The sequence below is a fragment of the Penaeus vannamei genome, chromosome 12, assembly GCF_042767895.1.
Source record: "Penaeus vannamei isolate JL-2024 chromosome 12, ASM4276789v1, whole genome shotgun sequence".
NCBI lineage: Eukaryota > Metazoa > Arthropoda > Malacostraca > Decapoda > Penaeidae > Penaeus > Penaeus vannamei.
In genome coordinates, this window is record NC_091560.1 from 30,492,683 (window position 1) to 30,516,172 (window position 23,490).

Here is a 23,490-nt window from a genome sequence, read left to right on the forward strand (position 1 = left end):
AAACGTACAAAAATATACTATACAGTACGACAATTCTTCAGAACAAAGGTACGACATCGCGAGAGTGACGTTGGGGCAACACCTGACCGGGATTGAGTTTAGTATCGAAGGCACGATGGAGAGGCGTGTGTAGACGTAGTTCCTTGTCCAATTCTACTCCTTTTTATAAGTTCCTGGATGACAGCAGGAGGATCAAGATGTCGGTCAAGAGATATTTAACCCCGGAACAGTTAGTGGGGTTTGAAAATTATAAGGTAAGAGTCGGTGCTGGGTGTAATTTAGAAAATAAATTCTTCTCTCACTCGTGGACATGAACTTTAACTCGGGAGTTGGAGTCCCATTAATGAGTGACTCTAGTGGCATTTTAGGACAATTTGTTGGTATTTTGGGCACGGGAATAGATTTTCGAGTGTTCATAGGCAGTGATATAATAAGACAATCAATAGGAATTTTGTAGTTTTCATATTATTAGCTTCTTAATGCAGTGGGTGATGACCACATTATCCTCCTCGATTGATTTGCTTGCACGCAAATTTCCCGTCTCTTTGAATATGCTTGTGATTTTGTTTAATTTTACGTTATTAGTCATTTGGGGATAGAATACCTGTGGGTTCTGAGACGAATTTTCTGAAGAATTGTTGTACTCTTTCCCAAAGGCTGAAGGAAAAGGGAAATATTAATGTCAGTCTTGATGCATGTGAAAGCACAGTTCAAGAAACTGCAGAAAAAATGGTTTAAAAAAAAGATGAGGATCTGGCGTGAAACACAGTCAGAGGAATTTAGAGCATCTGCTGTTTCATATTTGTTGTAATTAACTAGTCTGTCATCACTTCTTAGATTGCTTTAGTGGCCTTGTAGTCTACTATAGAGAATTTGGGGTAAAAGTTTGAATTGTAACAGTACCATAAAGTAACAGGCATATATATAGTAGAAAAGCATAACATTCTTTATTCCATATAGATATATATGGGACTTTGTGTAGGTCTTACAGTAGCTCTATAGCTCATTCAAGTGTAATTGCGAAAACCCTGGTATCTGATATTTGATGAAAGATTGAATTGTAGGACACATCACCAGTGTTTGCTTGAGACAGATCTTTATCTTTCAAAATTTTATGATTGTTTCACATGGGATTATTGAAGAACTAGTCTTGCAAAATTCAGGATAGGACGTCATTTTTATGCCGAGCACTGAAGAAGCTTTACAAGCAAGATGCCAGGAAAAGTATTTGCATGGATGAGGAGACATCAGGGGATATAACCCCCTCATTTTAAATTATTCTACCATCTCTCTACCTTCAGAAATTCACAAGTGACTGTGCCCAAAATGCATTCTAAAGTGTTGCTCTAACCCTATGATACCCCAGTGCCCAAACCTGGTCAATGTGTCCATTCTTGAGATCTTAGTTGTAAGTGAATGTGCTTGCCTGTGAAATAATATGAACTTTATCAGTGATATAACTGATAACAAATGTGATGATTCAGATTAGCCTTGATAATCTGAAGGGGTATAAAGTTTAGTGAGTATTTATTGGGGTAGAATAGAAAAGGAGTGGCTGCAATATTTGGGCATAGTGCTTTACTGAGATAGTGGAGTATTTGTTGAGTTAGAATTGTTGGGGAGTGAGGGGGGCTGAGTGTGTGTTTGTGTATGTCACCCATGTGTGTACGTGTGTGTGTGTGTGTGCTTGCTTTCATTCATGTATGTGCATGTGTGCTTGCTTGCATGCATGTATGTGCATGTGTGCTCGCTTGCATGCATGTATGTGCATGTGTGTTTGCTTACATGTATAGTTTAGTGTGTGTGTGTGTGTGTGTGTGTGTGTGTGTGTGTGTGTGTGTGTGTGTGTGTGTGTGTGTGTGTGCGCGCGTGCGTGCGTGCATAACCCAATGCCGACGGGTATTAAAGTTTGGCAAGTGGACGTAATAACGGGATTGTTGGCATGCATTGGCAGTTTCCCCAGTTTGCACCTGGCTAGTTTGGTAGTTTGCAAGCAGCAGTGTGCACCTAAAAGCTCTCATTTTTCTATGATTAATAAAAATATTATAATTTTGTCTGCTTGCCTTCATTATAGGTGCTATTGCCTAAAATCTTTACCAAATAAATGAAGTCACTACTATCGGAGAAAAAAACTGTCCAACGTGCATATGTCACGGGAATGGGCATGATACGATGCCGTCCGTATTTTGGTCCACAACAGCCATGGCATGTACATACATACCACCCATCGGCTTGTGGGTAAGTGGCTGTGTGTGTGTGTGTGTGCATGAGTGGCTGCGTGTGCAGGTGTGTGAATGGCTGTGTGTGCGGGTGCATGTGTGTATGTGAATGGCTGTGTGTGCATGTACGTGAGTGGCTCTGTGTGTTTTTGTTATTGTTTGTTTGTTTGTTTTGTGTGTGTGTACTGATATTGAGCAATGCAGAAGTGGAACTTATGAAATTGTCCATGATTTTTGTCTATGATTTAAAGAGGATTGTACTGTCTAGAGATTCTGGAAAATGACAAAATTGGCTTTTTTTGCTAATAAGATCCTCTTTAATCTCTGAATGCCCCAATGTCACTTTTATGATTCCATCTTCCCGACCTGGCCCCCTTTCCCTGCTTTCTCAACTCTTGTTACAAAAAGCTTACAGATATAATTAGATTGAGTGTAGATAATGAATGAACTTAAAATTTAAGCGGGGGGGGGGGGGGAGTACAAGATTTTGATTGTTGGAGGTCTTGGTGGTGGGTATTTGGTATGGGGATCGTTGTTTTATTAGTGAAAAGAATCATGTTTCACAATTTTCACGTGTATATTTTTAAAGCATCCCCAGGTTTCCTAGAAAATGGAAATTTGGCAATATTTTCTTTAAGGTCTTTTGCTGTGCAATAATTATCAAAGCTTTCTATATAAATTGCAAATGTGTGATGAACGAGTTGTAGTGCATTTTCTGTCAATCTCAAGGCTGCTTTCTTGGTCAAGATTCAGTATTTCTCATGCAGTCCGATGTGATTAGAGTGAATCTACAGTTCATTTTTTCTTTGCCAACCTTCAGTTTCCAAGTAATCACCATCCTCCCCATCCAAGAGGCCTGGGGCATCAGTGGGAAATTTATGTGATTGGTGTGAGGGGAGACAGATTGCATAAACATACTCAGTTTCTGCCAAATGTAAGATAAGAAAGTAAACAATTTAGTTACAGTTTACTCGCCCACATGGCATTCAAGACATAGTTATGTATACCCTAACAGCTGTACTCCCAACTCTCCTCTCCCCCACATGAGAGTAATCTGAAGTGATGTCACTGGTTGGTAGCTGATACTGTTGTAGTGTCAACATTTTATTACTTGTATACTTTTTTTGCATTAAACATATACCCCCCCCCCCCCACACACACACACAAAAAAAAGTTGTTATTGTTATTTTCATTATGATGATGATGACTGTTATTATTATGACTATTATTATGATTGATATTATTCTGGTTATGATGATGATGATGATGATGATAATGATGATGATGATGATGATGATTCAAATACTTCAACTGATGTTTTGTTTGCAAATTCTCAGTAAAAGCATGTTTTCTAAGTTAGTGACCGTTGAGGTTTCATTTTCATTCACTCATTTTAAGGTTTTAAGTATCAAGAGCTTCAGCAACTGCTCAAGTTTTGGAGTTTTAAAGATATAAAAGATAAGAAAGATAAAAGATAAACTAGATAGAGAGTGGACTCAGGTTCCATACATCAGTTACCCATATCTTATTGCTTAATTATTCCTATACTTCTTATGTTTATTTATTTATTTATGTGTATGGTTATGTTCGTGTGTTAAGCATGTGAATGTGCAAGTGTAAATGCATGAATGATTGAACTCATAACCAAGTAAGCAAATGCCATAGAGCTTGCATGATCATAAGGAAGAGTCTCTTAGTACAGTAATTATTTGTGACTCCAAGGACGGCAGAAAAGCCTCTAATTGGCGTTCTGTGCATGCATGGTGAAACAAACAAGGTGTTGGCGGTCTAAACATGTGAAGGGGATAACACGCTATTAGGTTAGGTTAGGTTAGGGTCATACTTATTACCCGGGAATAATGTTTACATGTGCACATGCATATGTGTGCCGTATGCCTAACTGCGTGAAATTAGCTATGGTTACCATACGCATGACACTGATGTAATTATTTCCAGCCAGTCTATAAGTATTACTTGTTCAATGGTATTTTTTATCCTACGTTCATGTTATTACCCCATAGATTGATTTTATTACCTATATTAATTACAGTGGATATCATTGTTGTTGAAATAATTAATTTTAATTTGTATTGCTGAAAATGAAGTTTGCTGGTCATTAAGGTTTAGTACTGATTAAGAATAATAATAATGATAAGAGATGTAATGTTTAAGATATAAATAATAATTTCTATCTGATCCTCATGGAACCCTTGAAATCCATCCATCAACTCCCGGTTAAGAACCCCTGGATTAGATTTATACTAGTACTACAGGAAATATATATATATATATTTTTGTAGTAGGAATATTCTCACTTTGTCAATGAATGACTTTGCTTTGTCTATGACTCACCAAAAAACCTGCAAAAATGAATAAAGAAGTGATGATGGAAAACCCTGGTTTTAGAGGAAGCATGTGAGTGTGGCTTTATAATGTACATATAATTAGAAGCACTTCCTGTACTATAGAATGTGAATTTCCAGCCCCTTTATTTGAAAATTACTATTACAGTAAATGTGATTCATTTTGAGTTTGTCAATTGTCACTGTTGGTTCTTAGTTTTTGTATGTTCTGTATATATTGAAAATTGTGTTTATATAAACAGAAGTTCCTTGAGTTAATCACTAGGTTATTAGTCTTAGATCCGGGTATGATTAATGCAATATGTTTACTTTATGGGGTAAACTATGCAATTGCATTCAGGTAATTTATATGTTGATATATGCATTGTAACCAGACTGACAATACAGGGAGTAGTATAGGAATAGAAAGAATGTATAGATAAGGTTGAAAAGGAAATTTCTATTATAACTCAGGAAGTAGTTAGACCCAGTGTTACGATATAGATCATTTCATCACCTGAATTTGACTACTATTGTTAGTTTGTAATTTTGATTAGGTAAGTCATCACTGCTTTATATGTTGTTTTTCATTTTATTTTCACATTATTGCATTGATGATAATTGTCAGTTTATCATCTTCATCATCATATGAATTATCACTAGATTTAAAAACTAGTATTTTTTTATTCAGTTTTATTATTTTGAAATTCCAGTACTAATACATGTTAATTTTCTCTCCAACAGTATAGTGCTCAAGATACCAGTCCTCTCAGCAATTATGTTATGCACCCGTTTTGGAACACTGTAGTGAAGGTAAGGAACTTGCTGACCATTTATGATGTGAATGCACTTTATTTTCATTTCTTCATCCTCCTCCTTTTTTCTTTTTGTTTCTTTTTTTCCTCTTTTTTATTTTTCCTTTTTTCCGTTTTTCCTTTCTTTTTTCACCTAGTTCCTTCCTTTTTCTTCATTCCTCCTTTTTTTTCTTCTTCTTCTCTTCTTCCTTTCTTCTTTTTCTTCCTCTCTCTTCATTTTCTTCCTTTCTTCTCCTTTTCTTCCTTTCTTTTTTTCTTCCTCCTCCTCTTCTTTGTTGTCTTCTTCTCTGCTGCTCTTCCTCCTCCTCCCCCTCCTCCTCCTCCTCCTCCTCCTCCTCCTCCTCCTCCTCCTCCTCCTCCTCCTCCTCCTCCTCCTCCTCCTCCTCCTCCTTCTTCTTCCCCCACTCCTCTCCCCTCCTCCTCCTCCTCCTCCTCCTCCTCCTCCTCCTCCTCCTCCTCCTCCTCCTCCTCCTCCTCCTCTCCCCCCCTACTCCTCCCCCCTACTCCTCCCCCCTCTTCCTCCCCCCACTCCTCCTCCCCCCCTCCTCCTCCTCCTCCTTCCTCCCCCCCCCTCCTCCTCCTCCTCCTCCTCCTCCTCCTCTTCCCTTTGCCTCCTCCTCCTTTCTCCTTTCTTCTAATTCATTTCACCCCTCTCTCCTCTTCTCTCCATCCTCCCAATTACCAAGACTTCACATGCTTGAGTAATTATGGAAATGGTTGTGTGGGCAGAACCTGACTTTCATCTCAGTCTGGGGATTAGATGAAATGTGATGTCATCAAGAGTTAGATGGCATGAGTAGGTGTGGCTTTGAATGTTTAAATGTGTACTTGCCTACATGTGTGTGTGTGTGTGTTTGTGCATGTATGTATTTTTTCATTCTTCCTTTCCATTTTTTTTGTACTTGTAGTGTGTTCTCTTTTTCCTTTTCATTTAGTTTTATTTTCTTTTTTAAAATTTTTATCTTGCCTATTCCTTACCATGTTTTCACTTTTCCCTTTTGTTAAAGATCATGACTGTGCTTTTGAAACCTGATAGGCCTCAAATATTTCCAAAGTGCTCTTGCAGCCTTTTCATTGGTACGATGCAAATAATATGTTTTCAGACGAAGTTGGTTCTAGATAATTTTACTTTAGGTTTTCCATAGGTTTGTTTGTTTGTTTGTTTCTATGGTAGGACTAGGGTATAGCTGTAACTGTGGTGTTGAGATGTGCACTAATTGGGAGGGAATGAATCAAAGTGCAGGTTTAGTTGTTAGGATTAAGTATCACTTATAGCAAGCTTTTTATGGAATTATTGTGAATTATTTATATTTATCACATGAATTTTCTGCAATGATGCATTATTGGTTTTATACATGTATATGTACCCCCACCCACACACATTTTATCAAGATATCAGTAATCTCAAATTTCTTACTCACTTAGCAACACAAAGTCTGTCATATCTTGTGTTCTTACACAACAAACATCTAATAAGTGTGAAAATCTTCAAGGCCGTTACTACCTCTTGCCACTTATCTTAAAGAAACATATCTGCAGCCTCATGTCTTTCTTTTATGTACATTGATTTTAAGAGATCACTCGGTGGATATTTTAAATATAATGTGTTATACACAAAACCATGATCATGATCTGTTGATCCAGAGATGCAGCTTGTCAAAGGTATACTCCATTGCTCTATCATTGTTTGTCTGTTTTATCTTATCAAAAATTCTGAATAAGAGACAGATACCAGTCAATTAAGTGCAGTGTGAAAAAAAATCTATAATTATTGGTAGAAGCTGCTTTTATTTTTCACAAATGAATTTGACGATTGTGTTATCATGATTCCTTGCTTTAGTTTAGTTTGTACCTATTGTGATAGCTTGTTGCTCATGTTCACAGCAATAGGGTTTCATGTTACTTTGTGTAAGAGTCAAGAGAGGGAAATATAAGTTACTTAATTATTATAGGTCATTCAGTTAAGTATTGTAATTTTAGGTTGAGAGAGGACATGTGTGTTTTAGTAATAAAAATCATGATTCCTTTGAAGGTGTTCACAAGTACTATTCATATGTCTATTTCATATTATTTGTTTTATTGAAGTTTCTGGGAGTTTGTAAATATTTACATTTCACTTGCAGCAATAACCCTTTTTTACCTTGCTAGTCCTTCTTTTACTATTGATGGTTATACTTCATTAGAATGAAATAATATAGAAAGAATATAAACATAATTTCATTATGTATTTTTTTCAGCAATCTCTATTGAATATTTATTAGGAAGTTTAAGTGATTGGTATTTTGACTAATTTTCTAGATATGTCCACGGTGGATAGCGCCTAATGTCCTCACATTTGTGGGTTTCCTGTTCACGGTGGCCAACTTTGTCCTGTTGTCCTTTTACGACTACAGTTACTATGCATCTAGCGTTGACATACCTCCTGAAACCGGTCCATACCCACCTGTACCTAACTGGGTGTGGATAGTCTGTGCTCTCAATCACTTTCTGGCACATACTTTAGGTAAGTTCATGGAGGATTTAAGTGGATCTTTTTCAGGAGATTTTGTACTTGAGAATGATTATAGGTGACTGGATGGAGAATAAAGTGTCCTGTCTGTTGTGTAATATTTCAAGTAGTAGGTGTCCTTAACCCTCATAGATTCTAATGCTTGGTCAATAATCTTAGATGGGATAGATGGAAAGCAGGCACGAAGGACGGGCACGAGTGGGCCACTGGGAGAGCTGTTTGACCATGGCCTGGACTCCTGGACAACGTTTTTCATCCCGGCCTGCATCTGGTCCATTTTCGGCAGGGCAGATTATAGCATTAGCCCACTCAGGTTCTATTTCATTTTATGGAATGTACTGTCCTGTTTCTACACCTCTCACTGGGAGAAATACCTTACCAAGATACTGTTTCTGCCATGGGGCTACGATATATCACAGGCGGTAAGAGTTTTCTGTAATTATTATTTTATTTCTGATTGTAAGAGAGAGAGAGGGAGGGAGGGTTGTTATTGATTGCACAACCTTGTATGGTATATCACAGCCATTCAGTTCATAAAATGATCCACACTTGGGCCAATCCACGCTGTGCTGTAAACAGGCACTTCAACAACTATGCGCAGCCAACAGATAAGAAAAGGAGAATGCATGGTGAAAACAGAAAAACACACAGCTATGTATTGCACACAGTTTCCAGTCTTGGGAAGCTTGAGGGAATGAGATGGAATGGTTGTTAGATTTTACTTAATGTGGTCCAGTCAGGCCAAAGAAAGTTTGAAAAACCAGCTTGTGGTTTTTTGACAGCTTACATAAAGTTGTGCATAAATATGGCAAATAACTACCTAGGGGGAATAGACATTCAAGATAAAGCAGATTTTAAGAATATTGAGGAAAAGTATGTAGTTTTTTAGTAATTGTGCTGACATAAATGGCTGAGTTAGTAGTCTGTTCCTTTCCTTTAATGGAGATAGACAAAGGGACATGTACAAGTACAGGGAATGGTTCTATCATAACTATAGATGATGCTTGGTTCATTTAGTCAACTATAGAAATTGCATTCAAGAAAGTTTGACAGTAATGCTAAAGTCTGCAAATGATTTTCATTGATATACAGTTTGTAAGCTAAGGTTGTATCAAAGTATGGAAATATAACATTGTGCTAATTTTTAAAACTATAATCATTTAGGCATAGATGTCAGTATGTGTGTCTGTATCATTCTTAACCTTTTTTTTTTCTCAAACAGCTAATCTTCGCCATATACTTGGTAACGGGAATATGGGGACAGCAAATATGGAAGTTCGAGATAGTACAGGGAATTTCTTCAGGGGCCATGTTTGAGTTCATGATGTATGCAGGGTCACTTGGCACCTCACTTCCAATGTCGTTTTGGAATGTTTATAAGTAAGTCGTGTGCAAGTATACAATTTGTTTTTTAATCATCATTGATATCGTCATTGTCATCATCAGTAATAGCATTGCTAATCTTCAGGGATGTTTTTAAAAATATCAATATAATTTCATATCTTGGTATTTTGTATGTCATGGTTACACAGAAATTGAAATACATGGCAAAGGTAGTAGTAGGTGGTGTTATGCCTTTTTTATTATTTAGAATTTTTGATAAAGCCAACATTATTGGTTTTTGTTTATATTGTTGTATGTTATTGTTGTTGGTATTTTTAGAATTATTGTTATCATTATCATTATATGTGAAGGACTGCTTCTTTTGCAGAAATTCACAAAACTGTGCTTTTAACTGTTTTAATTATTTCAACAGGTCATACAGAGATGAGACTGGGAAGATGCTTGGGTTTTGGGAGGCTGTACGGCCCTTAATCACACCTTTGATATTTTTTGCTTTGTCGACAATCTGGGTGTATCAGTCTCCCACCAACATCATTGAAAGGGATCCAAGAATGGTCCTGTTCATGGTTGGCACAATCTTTGCTAATGTCAATGTGAGTAGTGTCCATCTGCTTCGGTTTTGTAGCTATGGCAGATTTTTTTTTTTCTCTCTCTCTCTCTCTTACTGCTTTCTATTTTCTTTTATTACTGCAGGTTTATTTTCTTTTCAGTAGGATAGAGATTAATTGACTGAAGCATTTATTATAAACAGAATGAAGCTGGATAGTGTATAGAATGCATTGATGACTGACTTTCATTTTGAATAATTTCATCTCTTAACCCCTACAATCCTGATAATATTATGGTCCTGTTATGGAAAAATCTGGGTCGAGGGCTGGGTGCCGTAAGTGTGTTACATTGGAAAAAATGGTGATGCTCCGGGTGACTTGAACTTGCCATCATGAGCGAAGGCCTAAGTGACAGAAAAGACTCGCCTAGTGTGCACAAACCTCTTGGAGTGTAATTTGACTCTATTTGGTGCTTAGAGAGGACTTTAGCATTATTCCAATAGATAAATGAATGTGTAACGTGCGTAAGCAGTGACTGAAAGACCGCCGGGTCCAGAGAGGACTCCATATCCATGCTGCGCACTGTATTCCTGGCCGCTGTGACTGGTGGCACAGGTTGTATTACGTAAAATTGAAGATTACAAAAAGATGAGATATATGATACAGATAACCAAATGTTCTATATAATTTTTTTTCCTTGCACCAAATTATTTACTACATACAGAGGTGATATAGAGAAGAATATGTTCTTTCAGATTTTTCATGTTTTACAGTACTGGGTAAATAGGAAGAGAAAAAGTTTTTTTGGTTAAGGAATCACAATTGAATGATGAAGTGATTAAATTTTATCTCAGTATTAAAGCATATAGAATTAGTTCAGGTATATTTGGTGTATTGCAAGTGTCCACATTTAGCTAATTTTGTATTCATTGCTGGTTTATTGATGAATTAATAGGGTCGAACAATACATATAATAAGAAAAAATTCTAATCTAGTGGTATATTCTTTACACATTACCAAGTTCTCTCTTCATATTATGCAGTGCCGGCTGATTGTCTCCCAGATGAGTAGCACAAGATGTGAGCTCTTGAATTGGCTGTTGCTGCCACTTGCTGTAGCTGTGGGAATTGCAATCACATTTCCCACTCTGGAGTTGGCAACACTCCTGATCATGGGCAGCATTGCAACCGTTGCACACATCCACTATGGTGTCTATGTGGTGAGTAATGTGAGAAGACTTATGAGAAATAAGAATAGGCGTTGTCTCTCGATGTGCAGTCTTTGGAATGATGCTAGTTATAATAATACGTATGTGATTTGTAAATTCCTTGATATTTCATCATGCATCTCAATCTTTGTGTAACCACCCATGTTCCTCCCCAGGTTCGTCAGATGTGCGATCACTTCCACATCAAGTGCTTCAGCATCAAAGACAGGACCGAATGATTGCTTGCCAACAGTGCATAAGGATTCTGCAGACAGTTGCCCTCTCAGTCATAGCATAAGTGGCGATTATGTTGATGGCAACCCATACTCATATGTTCACAATGTGTGGAGTCGGTGCATATCAGATAAGTCCTCCAAATGACTTGCATATGGGGAAATAAGGATACACGAACAAATACTTTTCTCTCTTTTTTTTCGTTTTTTGTCTTGGGATTTTTTGTTTTTTAGATATGAAGGAATAGGAGAGGAGAACACAAAGCTCCTATGGGCTAGTTCAAAGTATTGGGATGAAGATTGAATGATTGTGATAGAATTCATTGAGGTACAGACATGTTGACAATATATCTCACTTTTATCTATAAAAGGCAAAAAAAATGCTCAACTTGTAGATGAGTAATATCAGATTATCCTAACATAGTTGAGGGATGGATGTGTTATATCTCATGACATCTGTTAAAACTTCAAGATTAATATTCATGAGAGTAGACTGGTAAATGCCATACATACCTGATGAAGAAGACAATAAGTACCTTAGATAGCAACTGAAAAACAAACAAAAAACTATTTATTGTTACATCTCCTTTATATAGAGTAGTACTGCATAGAGTTCATGGACTGACGGCAATGATTCAGCATCATTAACATTAATTGGCTTGCTTACTAGTGTGCTCTAGTGACAGATGCTCGAACTCAGCCTCCCTAACACTGCTTTTTCTCCATCCATTCCCATCCTCCCTTCTGTAACTCCTTACCCTTCTCCCTTTCTCCATTCCCCTCCCTTTGCTTTTCTATCCTCCCTCTCTCCCTCCCACTTGTAACCTGTCTCCACTCCGTTACTTTCCCATTTCCATTGTTCCCTCCCTTCCTCCCATCTCTCCCAGCTTCTTATCCTGTGGAACACACCTGTTATGTAGCAGTAGAAAAGGTATTCAGGTCACATAGTACCGGGTGTGATGAGTGGGAACTCTATACCTCCTCATCATGTGTTGCTTTGTGCCTTGAGTTTTGTGTCTTGCAGATTACTGAATGATTTAAGGTGCAATACTTCATGAATTAATGGTTATAGATGTTCCTTTGCTTGACATGTTGAGAAAAAAGGGTAAAAAATGAGGTAGTCCAGGTAACAGTGATGATTATTTTATTGATTCTCTCTTTTTTTTTTTTTTTGTCTTCCTTTTGTGTTTACTTTTTTCATTTCATTTGTTCACATTTATATGTACTACCCCTGCATGATTATAGCACAGACATGTAATCATACACTTAGACACTGAGTAAACCAATGCATTCTGTATTGTTGCTAAAACTTACCCCACATTATATTCAATTTAACTTCGTTTTTTCTTTTTTTGAGTAGCCGTTTGAACACATGTCAATCCATGTATATCACTCCATCCATCCATACCTATATCTGTCTACCTCCACATGTCCTTTCTTCTTTCTTCTATTTATTTTTCTGATTAAAAAATATCTGTTTTGATGTACAAAGTTTCTATATTTTGACTGTTGACATGACTCCAATAGACATTTTATTTATTTGTTGATTAATTTTTCAACCAAAAATATTTTTATTTTATGAAACATACTCTTTACGGTTACTTTCACCATGTAATTACGTTACAGTAGTTTATTTTAATGTGGAATAATTTATTTAATATAATGTAAGGAAGGAAGTATTAATATTGGTAATAGTGTGTACTATTAAAAGTAGTGCTGTCGTTGCTGATGGACTGGATCAGCAGATTACAATGTGGAGCTTTTTTATTGTATCTTTTTGTTGAACTGTGTTAACATTTTTTATCCATGCCATCATGAAATGGGAGGTCTTAATTAGTACAATCAATAGGTGTACATTTTTCAGGTAAATGTTGCCAAGATATTGTTGTTGTTTATGTTACAGAGTCTAGAGGCAGTTGTTAACTGTGCAGCTCTTGTAAAACATAAATGGATATCATACCTTTTTCAACTGAATGCTGAGACAGTAGGTTTACTAGCCAGAATTGACAACCATGACTATAGCTAAAATATGGGATTACCAGAAACTGTAAGGTTAGGTATATAAATAGTTGTGCAACTTAGGACAACATTATTACAAATCACATCAGCCACCAAGTATTAGAGTGGAGGCTGGCTGTCAGGGTGCATTGACACCAGCTTTGTCTTACACCAATTGCCTGTTCTTCACTAGCAGCTACTTCAGACTTTGCTCATTCGCGGAAGATCTTGCGCGAATCTTTTATTGGTAATGATTGGAGAAAAGATTGGATAGCCTCTTTGAGATTGATTAGCAGTAATAGTCTTGTGTTTACTGCATTGTTTGCCTGTATGATGGTATTGGGTTAATGGCATGTACAGGAATTCACTATTTACAATAAACACCCTCACTGGAACTTTACCAAACTGTGTATTACTAACATTCCATGGCCTCCTTTGCATGCTTTATGGTGACTGCCTAATGCTCCTTCTTTCCCTATAATGATTCACTGCTGCTCAGATCTGTGTTGGGGGGGGAAATGTGATATAAAGCTGGGAGATCTCTTATCAAATGCACTTATGGTGAGTATGAAATCCAAAAGCCAGTTGTGAATATCATTACTTTTCTCTTTACAGATGTAAATTTGACGAATAGTTTTTCTCAGACATTAATTGAAAATGGTAAAGAATGCAGATGATTAAATATTTAGCATTTGAAAAATTGGTTAAATTATTATCTACTCATTACTATTATTGCATTTTCTTAGGGGTTTTAATACTCATCTGATAACTTATTCGATTTTGTTCAACTTTGTTTTCTTTAGTTAGATATTTAGCCTTTGACCTGTAATTATCCTTTTTCTCCAAGATTTTTTTTAATGTGCTGATGTAACCATTAGTTATTTTTTGTCTCAATTGAAGTTTAAAGTTCATCTCTCAGCTGAAAGTATTTGATGCCTATTATAGATAGTACAATACATTGTATGGTCTTTCATGATAATATTGGGTTATGACCATATTTGATCAATTCATTTTTGTTTTATTATTATCATTATTTATTTTTGTTTACTTATAACCTCATTAGTTTTATCACAGATTTCATCTTTGTAATTGATTTGTAATCTTTTGGGTCTTGTTATTCCTATATGTCATTCTACACTTATTGTTATTATTATTATTATTTTTTTTTACTATTTTATTATTATTTTTATTTTTATTTTGTTGCTGTTGTATGATGATTGCAAGAGCAACAGCATATCCCTAGGCTTCCCAAGAAGTATTCGTAGTCTACATCTGTATCTGTAAGCAAGTTGTTAAAGAAAGCTCTCCAGTCAGGAGGACCAGATGACTCCTAGAATCCTGGTTTTACAACAGAAGAGGAAGAAATGTGCCGAATGTTGTTGTGTTCAAGAGTTATGGAAGAGGGCTCTGCCTAAAAGGTCTGTCCACATAGGTGGGTATAATTGATGAGCACAGTGGTGGGCACCTGGAAAGATGATGTCTCGGGTGAGAAAACAATGGGAAACTAGTTGTTTACCAAGTAATTTGCCTGCCTGGGATATCATCTCTACTGGTGCTTGCCCTTGTGCCCACCGATTATACCCACTTCTGTGGATAGACCTTTAGAATCTGTAGTCTCCTGTGTACTGTTGGGGATCCGTATATTGGCCAGATTTACTAAGGCTTGGTCGCACAGTCACTGTGTGATCTGAAACATTGCTCTGTCACTGAATATCACAAAGTGGAAGATAGCAAAATCATATCTTGAAAGCACAATTTTCATTTTGATCTAATTTCCTTTTGTATTATTTTGTAAAAATAATTTTTCATCTTACCCTTTTTTCTTTTGTTTTCTTTGCCTTTATTGCCTTGTCTTCTGTTCTTGATTCTACTTTCTTGCTTCTTCTCTTTTCATTTTTTTCTTTTCTGTTTTCTTCTCACCTTACTCCTCTCTTCTGTTGTCTTCTCTTCACTTTTTCCATTATTATTCTGAATATTTATTTTGTTTTCCTTTGATTCCCAGTTCTTCAAAGGCACATTTATTGTTATTCAATATGTACTTTTGATGAGTGAGTCTTTTTTTAATCAAAGTATGATTTTGATAAATTTGTAAATTTCAGATCTTATTTTCTCTCTTTCCCCTCAAGATATGCTTTAGTTATCTTCTTACCTTTTTGTCAAATGTTTATTTTAATTGTTATTATTTTTAAGATTTCTTTTCTTAGTAAAAATGTTTGAATTATGTTTATTTTCTGATAAATTTCTAGATGAATGTATACATTGACAGACCTCCTGTGATTTGTCTAATATTACATTTACAGAATGTGACTGACTGTACTGAAACAGTGTAAACTACACATCACTCTAAAGTAAGCTATTGCATACCCACTAGACTGTAAACATTAAGTTGAATCCACTCTGCACTTACTATCTTATATTTAATGTTTCACTACACTTCATTGCATTTTGTAGATTGTTGTACAATTCACAGGAAGGATGATTTTCAATAGAATGGACATAATTTGAAGATGAAATATTGTTTTTTCCATTGGTGTATGCATTTCTAGTGTTATTGATTATATTTTAGTTGTTTGTTGATACTATCATTATTACTTGAGTTTTTCCATTAGCCACAACTGTTATTGATTTTATGATTATTCTTTTAATGCTTATGATTGGTATTTTCATTGTGTTTATTTTCTTGCTTTTATTGATATTACAGTTATTTTTTGTATTTTAATTTATTAAACAAGATGGTAACGCTGTTTAGAAAAATAGAGATAGCATGTTAATTTAGGTAGCTTATATTAAGCTTTCTCCTTCTTTTGACATGATTTTCCTGGAGTTAGTGATAAATTTGAAAAAACATATTAGCTCTCACTATGCTAAAATTTGATAAGGCTTGCATAGATTTAAAATTATGTGCACACACTATTGCAATTTTTTCTTTGTGATACATGGTGCTAATATCATTTTGTATCTTGAGTTGTGTACGACAATATCCGCTGGGGATTTCACATGATCCTTTCATGAAGTCTTGTGTGTTATTCCATAGAACATAGGTACATACCTGTATGTAACTCATTCACTTTGATACTGTAGTGCAGCAAACAGAATCCCTTAGCAATTGTAGTTGAGAAAAAGATTTCTACACCGATCTAACCAAATAACATATATGTAAGCTGTTTTCCAGATTGCTCTAGTCAAAGGTATTTGACTCATACAAAGGAAAGTCTCTCAAGACAAAATAATGACTGCAGATTCTCATGTATGTGTTCGGATTGAATCAGATCAAAGTACATAATAGGTCAGCAGTCTGATTACTCAGTCCTTTATAAATATTGTAAATATATTACCAATTCGTGATAGGTGTTCCTATGATAGTTTTGTTGGATCCTGAGGGTTCATTGCACGTAGTTTGTATGAATATTAAATAATACTTGCTCAGATGTGGGCAGCTTAATGTACCAAGATGGTCATCAGGTCTCACTTTGGAAGATAGAATGATAACGAAACTGCCTGCTTATGCTTCCCCGAAAAAAGCAAAAGTATCAGAGATAGCAGGAAATCTTATTGTAAAGTGGTATGTGTCATCCTTCACTTCAGAGAAACTAGTTGAAAAAAGGTAGAATAATCATAACATTAAGGCTTATTTTAACAGGAAGCCAGCCTTGATTTGTGCATTTTCTTATGAAAAGTATGAATGTAATGAGTGTTAAAATATCTTGATTGGATAAGATATTTTTTTTTTGTATCATTCAGCTTTATTGGAAATGAAAGATTATTCTGATTAATCATCATTATCTTTCACACATAATGGAAGATTGAATTCTTGTTTACCTCAAGAAGCCCCTCTCAAAGATTCAAGATTTTTAGAACTAGTGAATGAAAGGGAGTCATTGCATGAAAGCAGTTTGACATATAGCATAAAGGCAAAAGTCTTTATTTATTTCTGCTTTATTTATGTTCTGAATGGAGATGTGCTTTGCTTTGTAAAATGAAAGTGTTATTTAACGTAGATTATGTGTAGATTGAAGATAGAATTTTGTCCATGAATTTTATAGTGGAACATGAAGATATTCCTTTCACAGTAATCAAATTTACATTTCATGAAAACATTAAACATTAAAGTAATCATTAAAAAATTGTTTGATTAAAAACGGAAAGAAAATTTGGGAAATAAACTGTATTGCATTTAGAAAAAGCTAAATAAGATGCATTTGATTAAGACAAAGAATTAGTTGATCAACTTTGTGGAAATTAGTTTATTGTTAAGTTAAGTAAAATAGTGCAGACAAGTAATTTTTGAGGTGAGAGATATTTGTTTATATTTTTTTCACCATTTAGGCATCACTGTTCAAAGAGCATATGCAGCTTCATATAGCCATTTTGTGCAAATGCAGTGTATATCATTGGAAGTCATGACTTTGGCTGAATAGATGTTGGTTGAATGTGCTGGTAGCATTAGTATTTTTTATTTTATTTTACTTTTTTTATTTTGTGTGTTATTAATTGTCAATGAATATGTTGGACATTGTGTATTATGTAACCGTATACAATACTACAAGTGTAGTGGTGTATGAAATGGTCAGTGAAGTAGAGAAATAGTGCTTTCTATGTTCCTTCAGTATGTTTCAATTTGTTTGTTTTCGTTTTAATAAGTATAGAATAAAATATATTTAGTGTTCATTTTTCCCTTATTATATGCATTCCATCAAGAGTCAAGGGACTAATTTCTGTGTTGATAAAAGTGAAAAAGAAAACAAGTAGTTTGTAAAGGAGCATTGTAAGATAACAAAAGAGAAGAAAAATAAATGCAGGAGATAAAGATTAAGGAATTATATATATCAATTTTTTTTGTCAAATAGGGAATCCCCCCATCCCCCACAAGATATGCTCTGATATCATCATATGTAATTTTTTTTTTTTTTTTTTTTTTTTTTTCCAGGAAATATGAATACTCACTTTTTTTTCTTTATGAATGTTAGGATTTGCTTTGATGTATATAACATGTCTATTTTACTTTTTTTTAGGTCATCAACAAAAGAAAGTCTTTTTAAAATATATTTTGGCTTTTTATTTCACTCTTCATATTGCAAAATAATTTTTTTCATTCTTCTTTTCTCTGCAGTTATGGTTTTCAGTGTGTAGTAAAATGAGAAAGATAATATATGTGCTAATACAGGAAATGGTATTACAGTGAAAAATAAGAAATGCCAACTTGAAGGAATAAATAAAGTATTACGGAAGTGTTTGATTTTTTTCTTTTACAGTTATAGTTGTATTTATTTTCTTTGCTTGAAATGAAAGGTTAAGGTTGTGATGAAGTTAGAATGAATCTTTCTGTCTTTCAAATAAATCATATTTATTATTTGAATGATTTATATTTCATGATTAAGGAGACAGTAACAAAGAAAGGAAGAAAGCTTCCTTTTTCATAAATACTCACCATTTTGAAAGTAATTGGAAATACTAGTTTTGTTTGCAGTAAGAAAAAGTATAAGTATATATATTTCTTTCTTTCTTTTCCTTTTCTTTTTTTATCATGCTCTAGGATGAGGTAATTACATTTTTCCCCAAAAATTGTATAGATATTTCAAGATGACATAAAAAAATTCTATTCAAAAGATATGAAGAGTCAAAACCAGATAGCTCTTAAACTTTGAAAGTTTTCACTTTTGCATTAATGCTGATTGCAGTGAAAAAGAAAAGAAAAAAAATGTAAGGTCCATTTTATTATTTTTTATTTTTTATTTATTTTTTACATTGGACATTTTTTCATCGTCAGTTATTGGAAGCCGTACAAATATAAATCTTTATTCCAGAAACATTTATTGCAAGGTCATCATGGAGAGCCCAACAGGTAAGTAAATGGAAAACATCTTTTAAAAAACAGGCAATTCTGAAAGTGAATTGGTTATCATTACAATAAACAAGGATAGCCATGTTTGTTTTCAATGTTTCTGAATCACTTTCGGTATCTTTTTTTTTTTGTTTCCGTGAGAAAGTGGAAAGGCTTTATTATAAAAGAGCAATTAGATCTTGCTTGTCATCAGGCACTTAACGTTTGTATTCAGCCATAGCCAGTGGAGGACCAGGTGATCAAATATGTTAATTTCTCCTCACAGATTAACTAATTAAAGTACCTCTTCTAATTATGTGTTCATGTAATATTCAGTGTTGTGTCCTCCCCAATCATGTTTTTTTTCTCCCCCTTGCTTTCTTCTCTTTTTCAACCCCTTCGTCCACTTCCTAATGCTATGTTGAAAGGTTAATAGGCTGGCTTTTTACCCTTATCAGGGGAACAGGGGACTGATTCTTTATAAGCTAACCTCCTTGACTAATTTTTTTTTTTGGTCCCCCTCCCCTCCTTTGATCACTACTCTGACCACTGCTGCTACTACCACCCCCTCCTCGATATCTGCTGTCACCTTAGTTCATTCCAAGTCGCTCACCCAGGTCAATACCTCCAGAAAACCTTTCATCTTCTCACATCCTTCTCTACTCCATATTCGCCTTGTAGTGAACCACCCGTTCGGTAGTTCACCGAGTGAGCCCACCCTGAGCTGGGGCTGGCTGGAAATCTTTTCTCGCTGTAAATCACATTTAACGGGATGAACTGAAACACTCGTTGCACTTTCCGGGTTTATTAGAATATCACTTAAAAGACTAAAAATGAACTCAGAAAAAATAAGACAATAAAAACAACACAATAAAAACACGTTAAAAGGCAGAAGGCCACACGTCCAGATAGCTCCGAGGGTCAAGCTGAACTGCCGAAATTGGCGGCAAAAGGGAGCACGTGAAATACCCCCCATAGCTGGTGATTCGTGATTGGCTGAACGTGAAACTTGTGAAACAAAATCCGCACAAGTAAACATAGTAAAAAAGGAATGAAAAAAACCCGGCAAATTTCAATACAAAGATATATACAAAATACGGTAAAAAAAGATAAAACACGATAAAAAGGGAATAATACAGAAATAAAATACGTAATGGGAAAATAGATAGGTAAAAGGCTTCAAGAAAAGGCTTAAAAATAAAAGTAATTAAAATGAACAGGTGAACTTCAGAGTTCACTAAATCCCTCACCCCCCATATGAAAAATGCCTTGCGAGGAACATTACACCTGGCACGACCTCGAGACATTCACACATTCACGCTGCGAGAACGACCTGTTTTGTTCTGTTTTCACGGTTACGATCACTATCAATGCACTGCACTACACTAAAATGCCACAACGTCCTCTTGTGGCATAGTTCCTTCTCGAGGGAGCCTATACTCTTCCTCGGCAAAATCCAGCTCTGAGAAAGGCGTGTGCAACCTCAGCTGGTTAACATGCACACAGACAGCATGGTGATGGGCCTGCAGATCCAGCACATCGTACGTGACGGGACCTAGCTGCCTCGCAACACGGCATGGCCCCAATCAGCGATCGTCCAGTCGTCCTCGGTTGCCCTCAACTTTCCTCAGGACCAGTGACCCTTGCTCAAAAGGCGGGAGCGACTTGGTAGCCTGGTCGTAAGGAGCCTCGTTAGCCTCCCATGGCTGTAGGCTCATTTCGACTGCTAGACGTCGGGCATCTGCTAACCGCCGTACCATCAGATCTTAGTCAGTCGTCTTACGTTGGTGAGCCCTTTAGTGAAGAGGGCCATCCTCCCAGTCAACAAGTACAAGGGCTGGTCCCCAACAGACCGGTGGATGGCTGTGTTGAGTGCAAGACGAACAGACGGTAGGTGGACGGGCCACTGAGGTGTGCGTTGGACAAGAGCGGCAAGCGCATTTTTCACGGCCTTGTTGCTGCGCCCGACAACTCCGTTGGATTGAGGATGATATGCCACGGCGAAGAGAGCGCCTACTTGTCCGACGAGAATTCCAGACCGTTATCCTGGTTGTGGAAGACTGCTGATGGGTGGTAGCTCGTGTCTCACTCCTACAGTGCCATCCCATGCTGCCTGGTACTTCTCTGCCATCCGGCTGGTCGAGGGGAAGTCATGAAGCAACAGTTGGCGTCACAGCCAGGCGGGCGATCCGGCTGTGAATGTGTGGCGCACCAGCCCTTCTGTGTCACTAATGTCAAGTGGATAATCCCGGCTCCCCTGGATTACAGCCATCTCCACCGCCTGGTAGAAATCTAGTGGAGACTGCCCTGGTGCCATCCAAGTCTGGGCCAACATCTCAAAGATATGTTGGGCTGTGCTTGCCCCACGAAACTTCTTCCGCAGCTTTGACCTTAACTCGGCCCACAGCGTCACACCTTCAAAGAGCAGGCCAAGGAGAAGTGTCTGGGCATATCCACACGACCTTCCACGAGCCATTCAGATGAAGGCGTCATCTGTAGATGGAAGTATCAGAAGCTTGATGCTGGCAATCCAGGATTCCACCTCCCGGTTCTGCTGCAGACTCAAAGATGCAGGAGCCTCTCCGTAGAAGAGCGGAATCTCGTCACGGCCACTGGGAAAAGGCGGCGTTGCGACAGTGCTGATTGGTTGGTAGGCCGGAGCAAGGTTTAGTGGAGCAAGAGGTGTCGGCTGTTGCAGGAAAGGCTGGGATAGAGGCGCCTGGGGTAGAGGGGCACCTGTAACTGAGGGCCGTGCAGGGTCTTGCATCTGGGCTGTGGAGACTAGTGCACCCTAAGCAGTCACAGGAGGTTGCGGCTTAGCTGGTGATGCTGCATTGTTCCCCGTAGGACGAGCTGGCTGAGAGGCCTGCAGATGCTTGGTGGAACGAACCTCTGCCTCAAGCTCGGCGATCCGCGATAAGGCATCCCGTAGCAGAGCCGACAGCTCGGCGTGAGACGGCATACTCGACATAGCCTCCTGCGGACTTCCTGACTTGCCTGTCGCTGATGGTTCAGTGTCGGTGATGAGCAGCAGGGCGGGTGCAGCACAGGGCCCTTCCTGCGGTGACCCCTGTGTTAGAGAAGGGGCACCCGACTCCTTGGCGTGCTTGGACTTAGCCATCGAGCGGACGGTTCGGAGGATCGCCCTCCGGGTTGAGCTACTGACAGGCTGTAGTCCGTCTCTCGGCGACTTCCGACGGCGAAGGTTGTGTGCCGGCAGGTGACAGAGGCCGGCGTCACAGCAGAGTCCCGGCGGAGCCACTATGGAGAGCGTGGCGACAGAACTACTATAAAGATGCACATATGCACACAAACACACACTCGAGGTCGTGTAGAGGGGTCTGGGCAGCACCTGCGGACAAACAGAGGCTAAGAACAATGTCCCAGAAGCAGCACAGACAATAAAAATAACAAAGTAACATAGTAAAGTCAAAAACAGCAAGAATTAAAACAGTAAACGAGTAAGGACAAAAACGGGAGAAAAGAATAAAAGCGGAGAAATTAGTTAAACAAGTATGAATAAAAGCGAAGAGAAAAATAAAAACGCAGAAAGCGATAAAACCAGAAATACAAGCACAGGAAGGAGATAAATTAAGTAAGAATAAAGACAGAATTAGATAAAACGAGTAAGAATTAATGCACAGAAAACGAGAAAGAATAATAAAAAACGAGATTAAACGTTATAAGAATATATGAAAACGACTAAAAACAAAGGCTAAGAAAATGAGATCAAACGTAAACGAATAAAAGTACAAGATGATTAAGAAACATTTGAACAATTAAAGGGTAAAAGTTACTTAAAATACTTTAAATACTCTTAACCTCATCACACGTTGATTGGAATATTCAGTTTCAGTTTACTTTAGATCTTTAAATCTTTAACTCATCCCCCCTATCTTAACCCTTTCGCCACTATATCTTCCCATAGTGCTACATAACCTTTGATGTCTAGCACATTTATTTGCTTTTTAACCATTGACCTGTGGTCGATCTAGGACATTGGGTAGGGGGTAGTTTTTTGGGGAGAAAACTGTCTTTTTAATGTTATAAATTCTGTAACAGACATCAGTATTAACTGTAAATACAGTCTCCCATGGTTTCAATATGGAAAAAGGTGCACATATACACACGCATAAAAAAATCCGGAAATTGTATCCAAATATAATGTCATGCGGTAGGTTGTTGCCAATTGTAGCCTGATTGTATATACATTGTTGCCGAAATTGCATGTATTTCTGTATATCTTGTATAATTTTCATTCGGGGTGGTCGCAGTCTGTCACTCTGAGGACGGATTGCCCTGCAACTCTGGATCCGTAGCTGGTTATTTCAAACGTAGTTAAGAACTAAGACAACAAATGTAATTCAGTTCGGCCAGTGGAAGGTATTAGAACGAAATGTATATATATATATATATATATATATATATATATATATATATATATATATATATAT

The 23,490-nt window shown here is 37.0% G+C and overlaps 2 protein-coding genes across 7 annotated transcripts in view; one reads left to right on the forward strand and one right to left on the reverse strand.

Moving 5' to 3' along the window:
* Positions 1–90: 90 nt before the first annotated feature.
* LOC113811736 (ethanolaminephosphotransferase 1) lies at positions 91–17,879 on the forward strand. Of its 2 annotated transcripts, XM_027363531.2 has the most exons (8): positions 92–254; positions 5,306–5,374; positions 7,675–7,879; positions 8,045–8,307; positions 9,108–9,265; positions 9,642–9,822; positions 10,820–10,996; positions 11,161–17,879. In XM_027363531.2, the coding sequence occupies exons 1-8, from the start codon at positions 198–200 to the stop codon at positions 11,221–11,223; spliced, it is 1,173 nt and encodes a 390-aa protein (XP_027219332.1). In that variant the 5' UTR covers positions 92–197; the 3' UTR covers positions 11,224–17,879. The 2 variants fall into 2 exon arrangements, with proteins under 2 accessions (XP_069984290.1, XP_027219332.1); XM_070128189.1 differs by lacking the exons at positions 10,820–10,996; positions 11,161–17,879 and adding an exon at positions 10,281–10,745 and having other exon boundaries at positions 91–254.
* The window catches only part of LOC113811735 (alanine racemase), a 25,353-nt gene continuing 14,238 nt past the window's right edge, over positions 12,376–23,490 (reverse strand). For all 5 annotated transcript variants that reach the window (XM_027363530.2, XM_027363528.2, XM_027363527.2 and 2 more), the window contains one exon: positions 12,376–22,388. The gene's annotated coding sequence lies outside the window, so the exon portion shown is untranslated. The remainder of the gene's footprint in view (positions 22,389–23,490) is intronic.

What these genes read in the sequence shown, in the direction of transcription:
- LOC113811736 (XM_027363531.2), top strand. Translation starts at nt 198, where the DNA reads ATGTCGGTCAAGAGATATTTAACCCCGGAACAGTTAGTGGGGTTTGAA. An exon ending in TTTGGAACACTGTAGTGAAG is followed by an intron (nt 5,375 to 7,674) that starts GTAAGGAACTTG and finishes CTAATTTTCTAG; the next exon opens with ATATGTCCACGGTGGATAGC. An exon ending in CAATCTTTGCTAATGTCAAT is followed by an intron (nt 9,823 to 10,819) that starts GTGAGTAGTGTC and finishes CATATTATGCAG; the next exon opens with TGCCGGCTGATTGTCTCCCA.